Genomic DNA, 16,071 nt, shown 5'->3' with positions numbered 1-16,071 from the left:
CCTGATCTGCCATGACAGGCTGTTGCCTTCCAGCAGAGCAGGAGGCAGCATTAAGCTAATTAACTGCATGATACGGAAAAGTCTCTTTTGGAGAGACTTCCACACTCTGCTCGTGCCCCCAGACTCACGTGGGGTAGTTTGATCCCCAGGGTCTCAGTGGCCCTGCACAGCTGTTCCCACAGAATCATTAAGGTTGGAAAAAACCTCTAAGATCATGGAGTCCAACCTTTGACTGAACACTACCTTGCCAACTAGACCAGAGCCCTGAGTGCCACTGCCCCATGTCAATGAAACAGCACAATGAAAACCACAAGCAGCTGCACCAAGGAGTATTTTCCCTTGCAGGTTGTCTCTGGACACTAATTTAACCTGTCTCCTAGTGACACAGAGAAGCCAAGCCCCACGGTGAAAGCCAGGCAAACAGCTCGATCCCCAAATCCCCGGGTGTCAGGTGGAGGAGACACGGATCCCATGGGGAGCATTAGTGCTGTCGGCATCTCAGCTCCAAAAGCCAAGGCAACGATCCCCTCAGGAACTGAGCATCCCTGCAGCAGGGGCTGGAAGCAGGTGCACATGGAGGGACACACACCCTGCTCTCACCTTTAGGACGAAGGTGTTGTCTTTGTCGGGCATCTCCAGTGGCATTGTGGTGCGGACCTCGATGATGGCCGACAGCGGGATGCTCACCTTGGGTTTGGAAGCCTGGGGAAAAAAACGGGGGGAAAAAACCCCAAAGAAAATAAATTAAAAGAAATCAATGAATGAAAAAAGTCACTCAATTGAATCAAACTGTCCCTGGGGACGACGCAGTGCAGCTCTCACAGGCAAGATCAGCTCAGCCTGTGTGGTTATTACAGCGGGGGAATAAACAGCATTGATTTCCCTCCCATTCTGATAACTCTGAGCTCTTTGAATTAAACCAAGAGGAGGCCCAGTGGAAGACAGGGAGGTGCATTTAAGTGCCAAACCTCCTCCCTGCTGCAGCACAGGCTGAAGTGCCAGCTCTGCCAGCACCACTTACTCCTCTCCATCTTAAACCCTCTCCCAACGGGGATCCGCCGGGAGAGAACTGTGCTGTCTGATGGGGGATGTTTCCCATGCGGAAAAGCAGCTCCCTTTATCCAGCACAGGAGAAGCTCCGACGCAGCAGCCTCAGCCATGCAGGGAATTTTAATTACATTAAAATAAAGAAAAATGAATTTCCCCCAGGGGCCCCTGGCACCCGCCGGAGCCTCGATGGGGGGGGCAGGACCCGGTGCCTCCCACTCAAAGTGTTTGCTGAGCAACAAATTCCCCAGATATTTGTTTTAATTATAACAAATCCCCCCAAAGGAGCCTGCAGAGCTGCTCTCCAGGGCTCTGGGATTCGGAGCATCACGGATGTGGGAAGTGGAGATGCAATTTAGTCACTGAAACCTGTGCCTGGTGCCTTGGGTGCAGGGGGTAGGATGAGGCCAGGGAGCAGCTCCGGGCTGCAGTTTACCAATAACGGGCTCGGTTCCCATTATTATTGGGAAATGAAAATAAATACATCCAACACAGAACAGAAACTGCTTTTTCCCTTCCAGGATGTTTCATTTCTGCCAGCCCTGGAGCCCCAGCGCTGCCTCCAGACACGTCTCAACCGTGCAAGGCTCTGCCCATCCCCAGGGAATTTTTCCATCGTGGTGTTTGCACAGGAGAAGGTCAGAAAGGAGGCGGCAGCTGCTTCGAAAGGAAAGGAAACAAGGTGATAATTCACTGCTGAGCCAGAGAAAGGGCTTAGAAGCACAGAATGGTTTGTGTTGGAAGGGACCTTAAAGATCATCCCATTCCAACCCCCTCTTCTCCGGGAAGGCTCTTCCTTTTAAAGATTTAAGGACATGGCCATAGTTTTGGTGGGGTCTGCGCAAAAACAAAGCTGTAGCTGCTGCAGAAAAAAAGCTGTTTTCTTCCAGCTGTGCCAGACTGGTGCCACTTTTACAGCTGAATCGTTTGCCAGATGGAAAGCAAGATGGGATGAGGGGAGAAAGCTGTAAATTAGAGCAGGGTGTGATTATAACAGAGGAGCAGACAATGTTCATAAAAGTTGCTGTAAAATAATTTCAAAATTGATTTTTAGAGACAAATCAAGATACACTAAAAAAAGAATCCCTCTATGAGCTCCCTCTAAAATGTTTTAAGAGCAGCAGTTGTTCCATTTTAACCCAAGTTTATTACCCCGTAGGTGCAGCTTATGTGTGAGTGCTGCTCCACGCAGCCCCCACCCACCAAATCCTCTGTGCATAAAATCAAGGAATAGTTGGGTTTGGAAGGGACCTTAAATATCATCTCATTCCAACCCCCTGACGGGGCAGGGACACCTTCCACTACACAAGTTGCTCTAAGCCCCGTCCAACCTGGCCTTGGACACTTCCAGGGATGGGGCAGCCACAGCTTCTCTGGGCAACCTGTACCAGGGCCTCCCCACCCTCACAGCCAAGAATTTCTTCGTAATATACAATCTAAAGCCATTGTCTTTCAGTTTGAAGCCATTCCCTCTTGTCCTGTCACTCCACATCCTTTCCAAAAGTCCCTCTCCAGCTCTCTTGAAGGCTCCCTTGAAGGCATCGTGCCATGGACATGGGGTTGTCTCCTTCCAGCCAGGCCTTGTGCAGTCCCTGGGCTGTGGAAGCCCCCAGTCCAGCCCCCAGTGATGCACACCATCCATGCCAGTGCTGAGCCACTCTCCAGAGAGATGCACTTCAAATGCATCTTTTGTATTTTATCAGAAGGACGGGTGTTTGGGTGAGAGGCACAGACCAACACCCACAGTGCCAAGGTTCACTCTGGCCTGCAGGCTGGATAGGTTTCAATCATCACATTTTCCCATCCATTCGCACCTCAGCCACACAGCACCAGACCTCCCTCTGGACCAGAGCTGGATTCCATCCCAGCTCAGCAGTGGAAACAAGAAAAGCCTCAAGCAAAGCCCAACTGCTGCTTGAATTGCTCGTAAAAACAGCAGTGGAGAAAAGCCAGGACTTACCTTTGGAGGGACATAAAACTCAAGGAGGAACCTCTCTCCTTCCACCTTCACCGCTTTCCGGAGCAGGAGGCGGCACTTCTGCCACTGTGAACTCCCCACACAGTTCGTGTCATCGGCCACCATGTAGCGCAGCGTCCCCTCCCTCTGGATGTCCACCAGCTCCACCTTGGAGGAGGGCACCTTGGACAGGCGCAGCTTGTGGGTCCATTTCTCCCGGGGGTCCCCGGGTTCCTTGCCCCCGGCCGGCCACGGCTCCCTCTCAGCCCTCCGGCCGCCGGGAGCAGCCTCGGCGCCCGGCTCGGGAGAGGACTTGCGATGCCACATCTCCTTCATGCCATCCACCACGCACAAGCTCATGTTCCTCAGGGAGAAGCCTTTCTTGAACTTGGGCTTGGCAGCGGCGTGGATGGAGACATCCTCTGAGCTGCGGGACTGGCCGTAGGAGGACACCTTGCGTGCCTGCACCTGCTGCGCCGGGGTCAGGTACCGGCTGGCACCCAGCTGGGTGTCCATGCTGTCCAGGGACTCGGTGGACGTCTCCTCCTTCCTCGGGGTGACCTCCCGCCCGTAGGGGACGTGGCAGTTCTGCAGCCCCACGAAGGGCACGATGTTGTACTTGGTGGGCGAGTCGGACACGAACACCCGGCTGACCTCCAGGCTGAAGATGTCCAGGAAGTTGGCGGTGAAGTGGTGGGAGAAGGAGGTCTCTGCCCCGGGGGTGTCGTAGTGGGGGTTCTCCTTCAGGAACTGGCAGAACTTCTGGGCGAAGTCGACGGCGGCCGCCTGGGCGTGCAGCTTGCAGAACTCCCTCCAGTCGGGGAGTGGGGAGGAGGGCTCCTGGCACAGGGCATCGCCGTTCATGGCTGCCCCATTCCACCTGCCGGCAGGCTGTGGGGGTGAGGGCACAGCGTGAGCCTGGGCATGGACACGGGCAACCCACCCTGCCCCTCCCTCCCCCACGGGGGTCTCCAGGAGCCAGCCTGCAGTTCTGGTGCGAAGGAAGACACTGTGGACAACTGTCTGTGTGTCGCCCTCTCTCCACCTCATACACTAGAAAAAAATCTTGGCCCCAGCAGCAGCCATAAATTGTACTTATTTTACGATTATGACCATGCAAAAGCGTTATTGATTTATCATAAAACCGCTAAGGAGTCCCCGAGCGGAGGAGCCCGGGGGGATTTGTCTTCAGGATTTCTCTCGCTGTGTGTCTGCCTGGGCATGGCACAGCTCTCCATAGGGTGAGCGAGCACCAGGAGTCCTGGCAGTGCCCACACAGGGCAGCACCCTCCCCACTCTGCACCCAGCAGCTGGTCCTTCTCGTTCTCCATTCTCTATTTCTGCCCTGATCCTTTGCCACTGGAGCATTGTGGGGTAATGGATAATCTGGGACAGGTCCTTGACAGAGGCCAATGAGTAGATGGGGTACAGGGGGAAAAGAAAACAAAAGCCAGATGCAGGAGCACACCACAAGTTAATGGGAGCTGCAGACCAGACCCAGGTGCCCAAGGGAGAAGCATCACTTTGCCCAGTCTCCACACTGGTCCCTCTCCCAGCAGCCACAGGCTGGGCAGGCCATGTGTGCAGTCTGGCTTGGTGCTTATGCTGCACTTCCCAAATATCTACCAGGCTTTGGGTAGTGTGAATGGCCTCCCCAGGGAGATCCCAGCAGCAAATGCATCTCCAAAATCATCTCCCAGTGCTGAGACTGCTTGTGGTCTACTGGTGACAGTGAGCCTTGGCCAGTGAGCAAGTGGGGCACTGCTCAGCCCACATCCCAAAACACAAGGTCCATGTGTCCAGACACCCTCCTTTCCCCCTCAGGGCAGCAGTTTGGCAAACCCACCTCAGCTGGCTCAAATACAGAGCCCAGGGGTGCCTGCAGCTGCCATGCTGCAGGCAGGGACTGTGCCTGGGGGATCCAGTTCTGGAGAACAGGACAGCCCCCCTGGGTTTTGCTGTTCTCCATTCACAGAGCAGCTCTTTCCCTGGATTTTGCTGTTCTCCATTCACAGAGCAGCTCTTTTGCTGCTGAGGGATTACTCCTGCTAATAAATCACGCGCAGGATCCCGCCAGCAGCTTACACAGCCAATAATTAATTACTGCTCGGATGAACTGCACAAGCCACGGGATCAGGGCGGGCACTGGGGACTGGGATAACCCGCTCCTCATCCTCCAGACCCCAACCACGTCAGTCACCAGGTCCAGGCAGGACCAAGGCCTGAAGGTTGTGATACAGAGCAGCAGCTGTGGCCAGGAACCGGTTGCCATTTCCCCAGCACATCCCTACGGAGATGAGGCACCACCTGACCTACCAGCACAAAACATCTGAGCTCTCCAGGAGCACCTCCATCCCAGGAAGTGGCTCTCCACCCCCTCAAACAAGGAGAAACCCACACAGGCAACAAAAAATCTCAACAGAAACACGATGCATGTAGCGTCTTCCCACCTTTAAGACAAGGATACTGCCTGGTGCCCTGGCTGTGCCAGGGAGGCAGTGAGGACCTGCACTAGCCCCTCACATCCCACAACACCATCACCAGTCTCCAGCAGAGCCCCAGCCTCTGCAGAAATCCCTGGCAAGGCTCTCTGCAGCATCACAGGGCTTTCCTGGAGACCTGAGCAGGGAGCCATGCCAGCTGGGAAAAACCCCATCCCTGCAGTTTAGGAGCAGCGTCTGAATTTCCCCAAGAGACAACAGGAAAGTAACAGAAAATGCAAAGCTGTTTGTTACCCGCCCAGCAAATGAAATTCCTAATTATCCATCCATCACCAAGCAGAAGATTCAAAGACTTGGCTTGTGGCAGCAGCTACTGCCCTTTGAATTGAAAATTCACAGCCCCAGCTCTGCCACAAACTCCAGGAGCTGCCCTGGCACCAAGCCACGGGCCAGGAATATTTGGGCTCAGGGAGAAAAGGGAGATGAAAAGGAGTCTCCTGCTGCCAATCCAAGCAGTCACAGCAAGAGCGAGGAAGGGGGAAAGGGTGCAGAGGGAAATGAGGAGAAAAGGGCTTGGGAGGGGGAGAGAAAGCCCCACAGTGATGGGTTTAATTGCATCTGCCCTGGGTGTCGAGCCCCAGGGCTTTGCTGGTTTACTCCCCACAGATGGGGCAAGAACACTTCTCCCCATCCCTCTCTCCAGGAGGTGCTTGGAGCGGGACCTGCCTGCCCAAAATCAAGGGATGGCAAGCCAAGATACAACAGACTCTGAGATGTTAAGGGAAAAAAAAAAAAAAAAAGAAGAAGAAGAAAAAAAAAAGACACTTCAAAAAAGATAAAGCCCCAAACAAAAAGCCTCGAGATCCAGGCACTGCAGCCGGGCTCAGGCTCGGAGATGCGAGGCATCACAGCATCTTCCTTTCATCTGCATGGGGATGACAGACTTTAAAAGGCCAATTTATAAAAATGAAGGCTAGAGGAGAGACATCTGGCAGGTCTGAGGAGGCGGGGATTACTAACCCTGTGCCATGTATCCAGCCCCCCTCCCCGCCCGGAGCTGGTCCATGAGTCCCCCAGCCAGGGCCCAACAGCAGGGGCTGGGAGTGGGTGGGGTGGCTGAAGGCAGCCCCCCCGGGGCCACAAAGCCATCCCCGCCCAGGTTCATTGTTCACCTGGTTTCTACAGGAAGCAGGCTCCCAATTATCTGTGTAGATTTACCTTTAATCTGGATGCCTTCACTCCCCTCCATACCAACAGCTCTGCCCCACTTCTTGAAATAACTTATCATGCCACAGACAGCATCCCCGGGCAGAGCGGTGGAAGCGGAGACGAAAATAAGCTCAAGATGAAAATAAGCAGCAAACCTGCGATTGCTTTTTGGAGGGGAAGGGCCATCCACTGCCAGCCCGGCTTACCAAGGGCTGCAGGGTGCTCTGGGCACTTTGCTAAGGAGCCAGATCTTTTGAGAGGTGCCATCAGCCCACTCCAGAACTGGCTCAGGGGCCGCAGCCTCGAGTCCCTGGCCTGGGTGACACAAAACACACGGATATATAAAACGAGGTGGTTTGTTGTCATAGGGAAGCCACAGAGTGGAAACCACAGCATCAGGCTGGTGATGGGCTCCAAACCCACCTGCACGAGCCCCCCAACTCCTCCCAGGGCAGTGCTCTGCCTGCTGTTGCTGTCACTTGGGAAAGTGAGTAAAGGTTTAAAAAAAGAAGGAAAAAATAAGAATAAGGACTTTCTGGGGATAGGCCAAATGGAAACACAGGTTGGGATGGCAGGTGAGAGCCAGCCCCTGGCAGTGATGTTAGGACAGTTTCTCCCAACAAGGTGTGCTGAGGCATCCCCTGGTCCAGGGGTGTGCAAATAGAATGATCTGAAAGTCGACATAAAGCTACTGACCTCAAGAAGAAATGAAATTTAAACTGTCAGCAGAAGCGCAGGAGACCGTAAAAAAACAACTCCCCGGTGCAGCAGGAGTCAGGGAGCAACAACAAAGCCACTGGGATTTGCTGAACCAGAGGCGTGGGGAGGAACCAACATCTAATGAGGTGTTAATAACCCGAATGCGCAACACCGGTCATGGGATGGGCAGCACAGCCAGCCCAGCACTGGCTCTGATGGCTTTATTTAAGGAAACATCCCTAATAAAGAGATGTTTCCCTTCCGGCCAGCGCGGCCAGGCTGGGACAAAGTGATCCTCAGTGGGCAAAAATACTGTCTGGTGGAGGTTGTGGGTGGCAAAGTCTGAGTGCCTCCATCCCTGCCTGCATCCCTCCACCTCCACCTGTGTGGGAGAGCTCCCGGGGCAAAGCCAGGAACGATGAGGGAGGAGGAAGGAAAAGCCTGCATGGGAGAGCGTGCAGCAAAGCCCTGGCTCCTTGGGAAGGTGGTCCCCAGCCCTGGTCCAGAAAGCTGCTTGGCTTCCAGGAAGATCGGTTTCCAGGAAGATCGGTTTCCAGCAAGATCGATGCCACTCAAAGCCCCAGCTGGTGATCCTGATCCCTCGGGAATGACATGAGGAAACCCAGGCACCTGCTCCCCCAAGAAAAGCGCCTGACCTAAGCGTGCCATGCCAGAGGAGATCCCCGAGTCACGAGCAGGGCGGAGAGCAAGGCGATACGTCCCGGCCCCCCCCCAGTGCGAGGTGATCCTGGCAGGCAGGCAGCTCCCGACACACAGGCAGCCCCTCTGGCAGCTCAGGAGGGAGCCTGGAGCCTGCCTGCCCAGCTCCAAGGCACTGCCTGCCCCAGGCACACGGGAAAACAGCTACAACCGGGATGGGGACTGCCCTTAGGGGACAGTGGGGCAGAGTGAGCATCATGCAGAGCTGGTGGCAGGAGAGAAGCAAGGGCATCATCCCAACGGGATGAGGGATGCATCGGCCACAGAGACGATGCCCACCCATTCCACAGCAGACCTGAACCACGCAAAGACCAAGCAACCTCCTCCCAGGGTGTTCCTTTGCCACCTGGAGGACCCTCCCCAGCCCCTCAAGACCCATCAGAGCTTTAAGGGCATGCTGAGGCTGAGCTGAGGAAGAAAAAGCCATAGGGCAGCAGAAGTTACCTGCCCTCGTGCATTTCACATCCTCCCAGACCTCTGACCATCCCCACCACAGCCCTGGAGTGGGAAAAGCTGATTTCCCTCCGTACTCCCCATTGCTCCAAGGACTATTTATACTATTTTGGTCATAAATCAGACTGGTTGCCTGAATCAGATAGAAATGGAAACAATCTTTGTTCCTCTCATTTACTGTCCATGCCACTGAAATATTAATCAAACAGCATTTCAGCCTCAAATTTTACGGTCAAACCACCTGCCTTGAACCAATCTCTCAGTAAGTGCATGCTTTGACTCCCTGCTCTCCAGATGCACTTCAAGGTCCACCTGACACTTCCACCCTAGAAAATATTTTTCTGGAGTGAAAAGGTTTCAGGGCTTTTTCTGCTTCCCAATGAGGGATCTCTCTGGTTGCAGCATCAGCGAAACCAGCCATCAAAAAAGATGTCCTAAAGCACCCAGGAGTGCTGGATGGCCAGGACAGGGTTTTGGGGTGCAGGTGCTGAAGGGACATCTTCCAAAGAGAAAACAGGCAAGAAACGACCCTTTTTCCTGCTCTTGCACATGTGGTGGTCTCCCCACAGTGCTGTGTGACATCCCCCAGTTCTGCATCCCGATGTCACCCCCAATGCTCCTGCCAATAAGCAAACGGGCCCATGACAGTTCCTCCAGTAAAACCTGAGATTTTCTCCATTTCCCGCTATTCTGACCATATCACAGGGTTGTTCCTATCCCTCCCCTCCAAAATCACTCCCCCACCCCAGTGTACGTTATAACTCCTATGCTGACAGCTGCTGGAAAATGAAGACGAGTTAATAGATAAGATCCAATGGATCTTATAAGATAATCTCTTCCCTGAGTAATTCCATCCAGCTTGCAGGGAACCACACTGCCAGCCCATCCACGGGGCTGGAGCATCACCCAAGCCACTCAGCCCACGGGGTACACTGGTGTGGGACCCAAGGGACACGTCAGCCGTGGGGAAGGGGTCCCTGGGGCGCAGTGACATGATGCCGAGCAAAACTTTGGTACAGCTGGGCATCATGGATGAAGCTTGGGCCTTGGAGGCAGCAGTGTCTGGGAATAAAGCAAAGGCCTCCCCTCGATGCCCTGAAAGAAAAGATATTTAAAAAAAATAAAACCAGAGGTTTAGGTAAAAGAGTCAGAGGCTGTTGTCCATCCCCTCTCACTTGGATGCCACCTCACGTGCCTATCTCTGGCTGGAGAGACTTCCCACAGAAAACTAACCAGTCCAAAGTCTATTTTTAACTACCACAATAGCAGAGCCTCCCCCGAGGAGTGGCCGAAGCCCTGTCCCCAACCAAGCAATCTCACATTTCCCTTGCTAAGCCTCGATTTCCTTCCACCCCTCAGCCCGCAACAAAACCCTCCTCCTCCTCTTCTCGCCTTCCCATCCTTGGAAAATTATTTGCACATCCACCCACCTCCAGGCTGTGGGTGCACAGTGTCCTGCACACCTGTTACACATTAACCACTGACCTGGTACCTGGGGGCAGACCCTTCCTGGACTCAGAAATGCCAAACAACGGGATATTTATCTGCCCACTCTCCCCGCTGGATGCACCTGAAACTCAGGGGATTCAAAGAAAAAGTCCCACAGCATCAACCCAACTACACTTCACAAAGCAAAGGCAAACTCTTTAAAGGGATTCCTCTTGCCCTGTGGACCGTTATGTCGTGGGTGTTTTTTGGGGAGAGAGCTGTGTGGGTCAGTGGTGCAGCACGCCCAGGAAAGCACATCCTGATGGATACAGCACCACCATCACTGGGGATCTCCCACTGTTATGGCAGAGAACCCCCTAAGATTGTTTTTCAATTAAGGCACATAATAAACACGAGATAAAGTTACGCAGTTCTGTAGGAAATTTCCTTATTATGTTTTTGTGCGTTGCAGATCTAATTCCCCACACGCATCACTGTCTCATACCCGCCTGCAAACAGCCTTAAACTGCTGCCTAATGGTATCTGAGCTTGGGAAATTCAATTCTTCCCAGCACCTCACCCAGGACTGCTACAATCACTGCTAATTGCTTAAGTGGTGTATTAAGCAAAATAAAAATTCCAGTGGGCTTTGAACCCCCCCCTCAACCAGATGATGCCAAAACACCCCGTTATGGCTGCCAACCCTGGCTGGAGATCCAACCTCAAATATCCCTTCTCCTTTTGCTGTGCAGGGATGCTCCTGGGCAGGCAGAGCTTCGTACCCATCATGGCCACAACCACGCCAGAGGGACTCACAGGCTGTGTACAGTTTCTCCACCATCCCTTTTTCCAGGGTTCTGCAATGCCATCGCTGCCCATCTCCTGCCCCAGGGTCTTGGACTGACAAATGCCACCAGGACCCACTGGAGCAGGGCATAAACCAGCTCCCATCATCCTGAGGCACACTGGGTCCCATTCCTGTCCCCCCAGTTCCAAAGCACGGCATGACCTGTGTGACTTGAGTCTCTTCCCAGACCCAGACCCTGCACCAGCAGTGCGGGCACTCCCCCAGCAAGGGGATTCTCCAAGACCTCACTTTCTTTTTAACAAAAATCAGGTATGGGCTGCAGTCTTCCCTTCAGGGATGGCCTCTCCTCCTCTCCGCTGCAACGGAGCCAGCTGGGATTCAAGTCCATAATTCCCAGGAGCGCACCACGTGCTCCCCGCGGTCCCCAGCTTCTCTTTGCCAGCCTCCACGGGGAAGTGGAGCACCGAGCCAGGCACCAGTCTCCAACCCTTATCCCACCACCTCACTGGCATCCCTGGGCAGGGAAAGCAGCCGAGGTCAGGCGAGGGCACCCAGGGGCGGGTGCGCCGGGAGGGCAGCGCTGCCAGGAGCGGCTCCGCTGGCCTGGGGCTGGGAGCACTGCCCCGGGGCACCCCGGCCAGCCTGAGTCAGCAGGGCCAGCAGATGTGCAACCATCATCTGGTTTCTGGGGAGAGGAAGAAGAGGAGGAGGAGGAAGAGGAAAGGCATAAGCCAGCAACATCCTCATCTCGAAGAGACGGGTGATTTCCCTCCAAGGAGGAAGGACAAGACCACCCAGCCACGAGGGTGTATGAGATGTGCTCACAGTCCAGGAGAAGAGGGAACAGACCTGATGGCCCAGCCAAAAGAGGCAGTCCTGCAGTCAAGCAGTCAAGCAGCCACTGCAGCTCTGAGCCAACTGAGGGTCTCACACTTGAGGAAGGTGGTGGTTTTAACCCCAAAGCTTTACCCAGAGCAGGACAGGGGAGCTCCATCCTGCAGCCCCCAGGGCTGACTCATCCCCTTCTATGGCACAGAGGAATGGTCTCCTTGTGCTGGGTGAGAAACCAGATAGGGCAGGCAATCCCATGCCCTTCCCAAGCACATGTCAACAGGCTGGAGCATCTCCACGAGAATTATCCAACTTTTTTAGAAACCAGTTATTCAGGAGTGGCCCTGGACTGCACTGCAGCATCACAATGATGGTGAGACACTAAGAAACACCACTGAAGGACACAGAGGGAAGGACACAGAGGGAAGGAAGAGCACTTGCTATCCCATCTAAGCAGATCCCCTGGCAGCACACACCCACCTGTCTATACAAACACGACGGCCAAGGGCCTCAGGGAAAGGGGGCTGAGAATTTTGGAAGAGCCTGTGGGGTTTAGGAGCATGATCCCTATTTAGAAAGGCATCCCCAGATGCCTTTCTAAAAATCCCTGTGGAGGGGAGTTCTGACTAATCACAGAATTGTTTAGGTTGGAAGAGACATCCAAGATCATCGAGTCCAACCGTTCCTCCAGCACTGCCAAGGCCACCACTAAATCATGTCCCCAAGTGCCACATCTACATGTCTGTTAAATCCCTCCAGCGATGCTGATTCCACCATTGCCCTGGACAGGCTGTTCCAGTGTCTGACAACTCTATCAGTGAAGACGTTTCCCTTAATATCCAATATCCCCTTAATATCTGTGCCCTGGCAGAGCTTGAGGCCTGGGAGAAGAGACCAACCCCACCTGGCTCCACTCTGCTGTCAGGGGGTTGTAGAGGGTGAGCAGGTCCCCCCCTTGAGCCTCCTTTTCACCAGGCTGAGCCCCCCCCCCAGCTTCCTCAGCTGCTTCTCATCCACTCAAAGACAAATCAGCAGGGCCTCCTGGGGATTTTGGGCAGAGTGCTGCATGGACAGAGATGTTTTACCTCCTCTCCCGTTCCAGTTCACAGGGTCCCCAAAGTGCCAGCAGTGTGGCTCTTCCAGGTCAAATGCATAACTTCAACTCATCGATTTCCACACTGGAATGAGGGACCAGAGCGACTCAGAGGGACCTGGAAGGCAAAGGTTTAGGCTGTCAGGCCCTGGAGTGAAAGCAGCATCAGGCACATCTCACCCCTGAGCAACAGTCTGTTGGGCTCCAGCCTGACTACACCAAAACCAGAAATAAGCAGAAGGGCCAGGGAGAAAGTCCCTCGGCTTGCCAAGGGCCTTCCCGTGGTGCTGCCCAGGCTCAGCAAAGCGGGGCTGGAGGAAGCTCGGGAGCCGAAGGAGCCCCACGGGAGTCCCCAGGGCCCCACGGGGACAGGAGGCACCGGCCGCTGGAGGATTCGGGTGGACCAGGTGGGGACCTCCCCCAGAGCTGCCTGCAAGCCTCACGCAAACCCAGGCAGACAATAACGATCGAAAATCACTGAGCATCCACGCGGGGGGCTGCGCGCTGCCTGCGCCCCCAGCTCTGGGGCTGCCGCCCCCCAGAGCTGCCCCTCATTCCCCCGGGGCAGCCCCCACGGCCGGGGGAGCCCATCCTCGCGGTGCAGACCCCCATCCCCGGGGCAGAACCCCTTCTCCTGGGGCAGCCCCATCACCGGGGAGCCCAACCCCCTTGGCGCAGCCCTGCATTCCCGGAGCAGCCTCCCCCTCTCCCGGGGCAGTCCCTCCTCTCCCTGTGCAGCCCCCATCCCTGGGGCAGCTCCCCATCCCCGGGCGCACCGGGCCGAGCCGGGCACCGCCGGGTCTGCCCCATCACCGCCCCCCGCCCTCCCTCCCGCCCGCGCCGGGCCCGATGCTCACCGGGAGGGGAGGAATGACCCAGCCGCGGCGAGGTGAGAGCGGCGGCAGCCCCCGGCCCGGCGGCGGCGAGGGGAGGGGGCGGCTCGGTGACCCTCCCGGCTCCAACCGCGCCGCAGCGGCGGGGGAAGGGGGGGGGAGGGGGGGGGACGCGGGACCCTCCCCCGAGTGGGGGGGGTCCGCTCCTGAACGGAGGCGGGGGGAATAACCGGGAAAACAAGAGCCCTCCTCCCTCCTCCGCCTCTCCGCCCCCGCCCCCCGGCGCCGGTACCGGAGGATGCGCTCACCCAGCCCCGCTCGCTGCTCCGGCGCAGCTCAGCTCGGCTCGGCTCAGCTCGGCTCGGCTCTGCCCGGCCCGGCCGCCCCCCGCCCCGCCGGCAGCGCCGCCCCCCGCACCGCCCACCCCGCCCCCGCCGCCTTAAAGGGCCCCGCCCGCTCCCGCCGCCCCCCCGCGATCCGCAGCGCACCGCGCTGGGGGACCCCCGGGGGCGGCGTGGGCACCCACCCCCACCCACCACGTGGGCTGCGATGGGGGCCGTGCCAGCCGGGGCGCCCCAAATGTCGGTGGCGACGCAAACGCTCGGATACCTCCCCCAAATCCTCGCACGGGCACCCCAAGTCCTCGGGTGGTGCCCCAAATCCCAAGGGGAACTCCAGATCTTCAAAGTGGGTCCTAAATCCTCGGACAGGCACCCAAATCCCCCCGGGACACCTGAAATCCTTGGGCACCACCCCAAATGCTTGGGGGAAGCTTCAAATCCCCAGATCATCGAACCTTCAGGGGGCACCCCAAGGCTCGCAAATCCTGGCAGGGCATCCCCGTGCCTTGAGAAGGGGGTGCAGCCTTTTCTCACCCCATCTACCAGCCCAATACTCATCGTTAGGCTGCACAGGAGAGAGGATTTGGGGTGACCCCCCCACGCTCCCACATTCCCAAGGGTCACAAGGCAGTGCAGTGTGACTGGAGTGGGCTCCAGGGGGATGTTTGGGGTCCAGCCCCAAAGCCCACCTTTCCTGTCCTGCTGGATTTTGGGGGCTCAACTCTGAACACCTTCCCCTGCCAGAGGATTCAGGACAGAGAGAACCCCAGGACAGGGGAGCTGAACCCCAGAGAGGTTTAAGGGATGTAGTGAGGGGTTACACAGCCTCCCAGATCCTGCACAGCCCAGCCTTCCCATAGCGTGTCCACGGGTGGATAAGGATGAGTCACCAAAAAAAAGAAAAACAAGGAAAAAGAAAAAAAAAGGATTTGCAGAAGGAACAAATCCTTTTTACTTCTGCAAAGCACCTGTAGGATTAAGACAATGCTGGTTATGTAAGGGGTGGAGAGGGGGGGTGGATTTTTGTCATTATTATTATTTGTTTATTATGCTTCCTTGCCATCCCCTTACTCTGCCAGGTGTAATCTGGGGAGATTTGGGGAGAGCTCAGAGGGGGTGGGAAGGAGGGAGGTTGATTGTAGGGCTGGTGCACAGTGATTCCCCGTTTGCCTTTTCTTCCCCCAAAGCAGCATCTTCCAAAACCAGGGTTTTTTTGGCTATGTTTTTGGCAGCAGTGGGAAACATGGGCCGAGGGAGGGCATTGCCAAAGAGGCACAACCAGGGCACAGACTCTCGCCTTCTCTCCATCATGACTGTTTTTGTGATGATTTTGGGTGGATGCCCACCTCTGCTTCTGGCTGGTTACTCTTTCAAGCCCAGGATGGGGGCTTGAAATGGCAGGGGGATTAAAATGAGATGATCTTTAAGGTCTCTTCCAACCCAAACCATTAAATGTTTCCCTTCCCGGGGGTGTTCTGGGGATGAATTGATGGTCACAGAGGGGCTGGATCCCACTGCTCAGTGCAGGTGACCCTGGATCACCCACCTCCCACGGCGGCTGACAATGTGTTTCCACTCCCCCGCCTCTCCCCGGCCTCTGCTCCAAAAAGCCTCTCTCCCATTCATATACATTTTTAAAGAAAACACACAATCAATAGTCTCTTAGGCTGGAATTTCATTAAGGGTTTCGTTGCACTGGCTATCGATTGGCAGCAGGGCTGGGAGCTGCACGGAGTGTGTCCGGCGTTCCCGGCTGATGCCGTGCCCAGTCCATGCCACGGGACCACCCAGCCCACCCTCCAAGGAAAAAGGCCAGGCAGAGGATCCGGCTGCTCCCATACAAGCAGCAGAAAACCCAGCATCCCAGCTTTTCCTAAACTCCCAGATTTTACTAAACAAAACATACCAGGAGCCCAGGGAAGGGCTGGGATGCTGGGATTCCTTCCACGAAGCAGGATAAATGCTTTGTGACTGCAAAGGCTTTGGTTCATAACAGGCTCTCTCCTGCCCTTCCTCCCTGGGATGCTGCTTGTTTCAGGATGTGTAAAACAAGGCTGGAAGGCCTGGCCTTGCTTTCATCAAGCACCGGGGCTGCAATTAAAAAACACCCCAGGGCTCCGAGTGTGGAAGGGCACAGTTTGCTCTGCTGCTGGTTGGTCACTCGGAAAAAATCAAGGGAAAAATCCCAACCTTTAAAAGGGCTCGCGGGCT

At 55.7% G+C, this 16,071-nt stretch overlaps 1 protein-coding gene across 4 annotated transcripts in view; it reads right to left on the bottom strand.

Moving 5' to 3' along the window:
• The window catches only part of SH2B2 (SH2B adaptor protein 2), a 30,329-nt gene extending 16,058 nt beyond the window's left edge, over nucleotides 1-14,271 (bottom strand). For 2 of the 4 annotated variants that reach the window (XM_027882112.1, XM_027882111.1), the window contains exons 1-4: nucleotides 13,828-13,881; nucleotides 12,679-12,804; nucleotides 3,008-3,895; nucleotides 601-702 (exon numbers count right to left, since the gene is read on the bottom strand). In XM_027882112.1, the coding sequence (XP_027737913.1) occupies nucleotides 601-702; nucleotides 3,008-3,868 (963 nt within the window). In that variant the 5' untranslated portion in view covers nucleotides 3,869-3,895; nucleotides 12,679-12,804; nucleotides 13,828-13,881. Of the gene's footprint in view, nucleotides 1-600; nucleotides 703-3,007; nucleotides 3,896-12,678; nucleotides 12,805-13,543; nucleotides 13,612-13,827; nucleotides 13,882-14,252 lie in introns of those variants that run through there. The other 2 variants (XM_027882116.1, XM_027882115.1) reach the window with 2 other exon arrangements.
• Between the last annotated feature and the right edge of the window lie 1,800 nt (nucleotides 14,272-16,071).

This window comes from Empidonax traillii, unplaced genomic scaffold, assembly GCF_003031625.1.
Source record: "Empidonax traillii isolate 1590-97213 ecotype Southwest subspecies unplaced genomic scaffold, ASM303162v1 scaffold101:size1699134, whole genome shotgun sequence".
NCBI lineage: Eukaryota > Metazoa > Chordata > Aves > Passeriformes > Tyrannidae > Empidonax > Empidonax traillii.
Note: the sequence above shows the minus strand (reverse complement) of the source record. Positions and strands in the feature narration are given on the sequence as shown.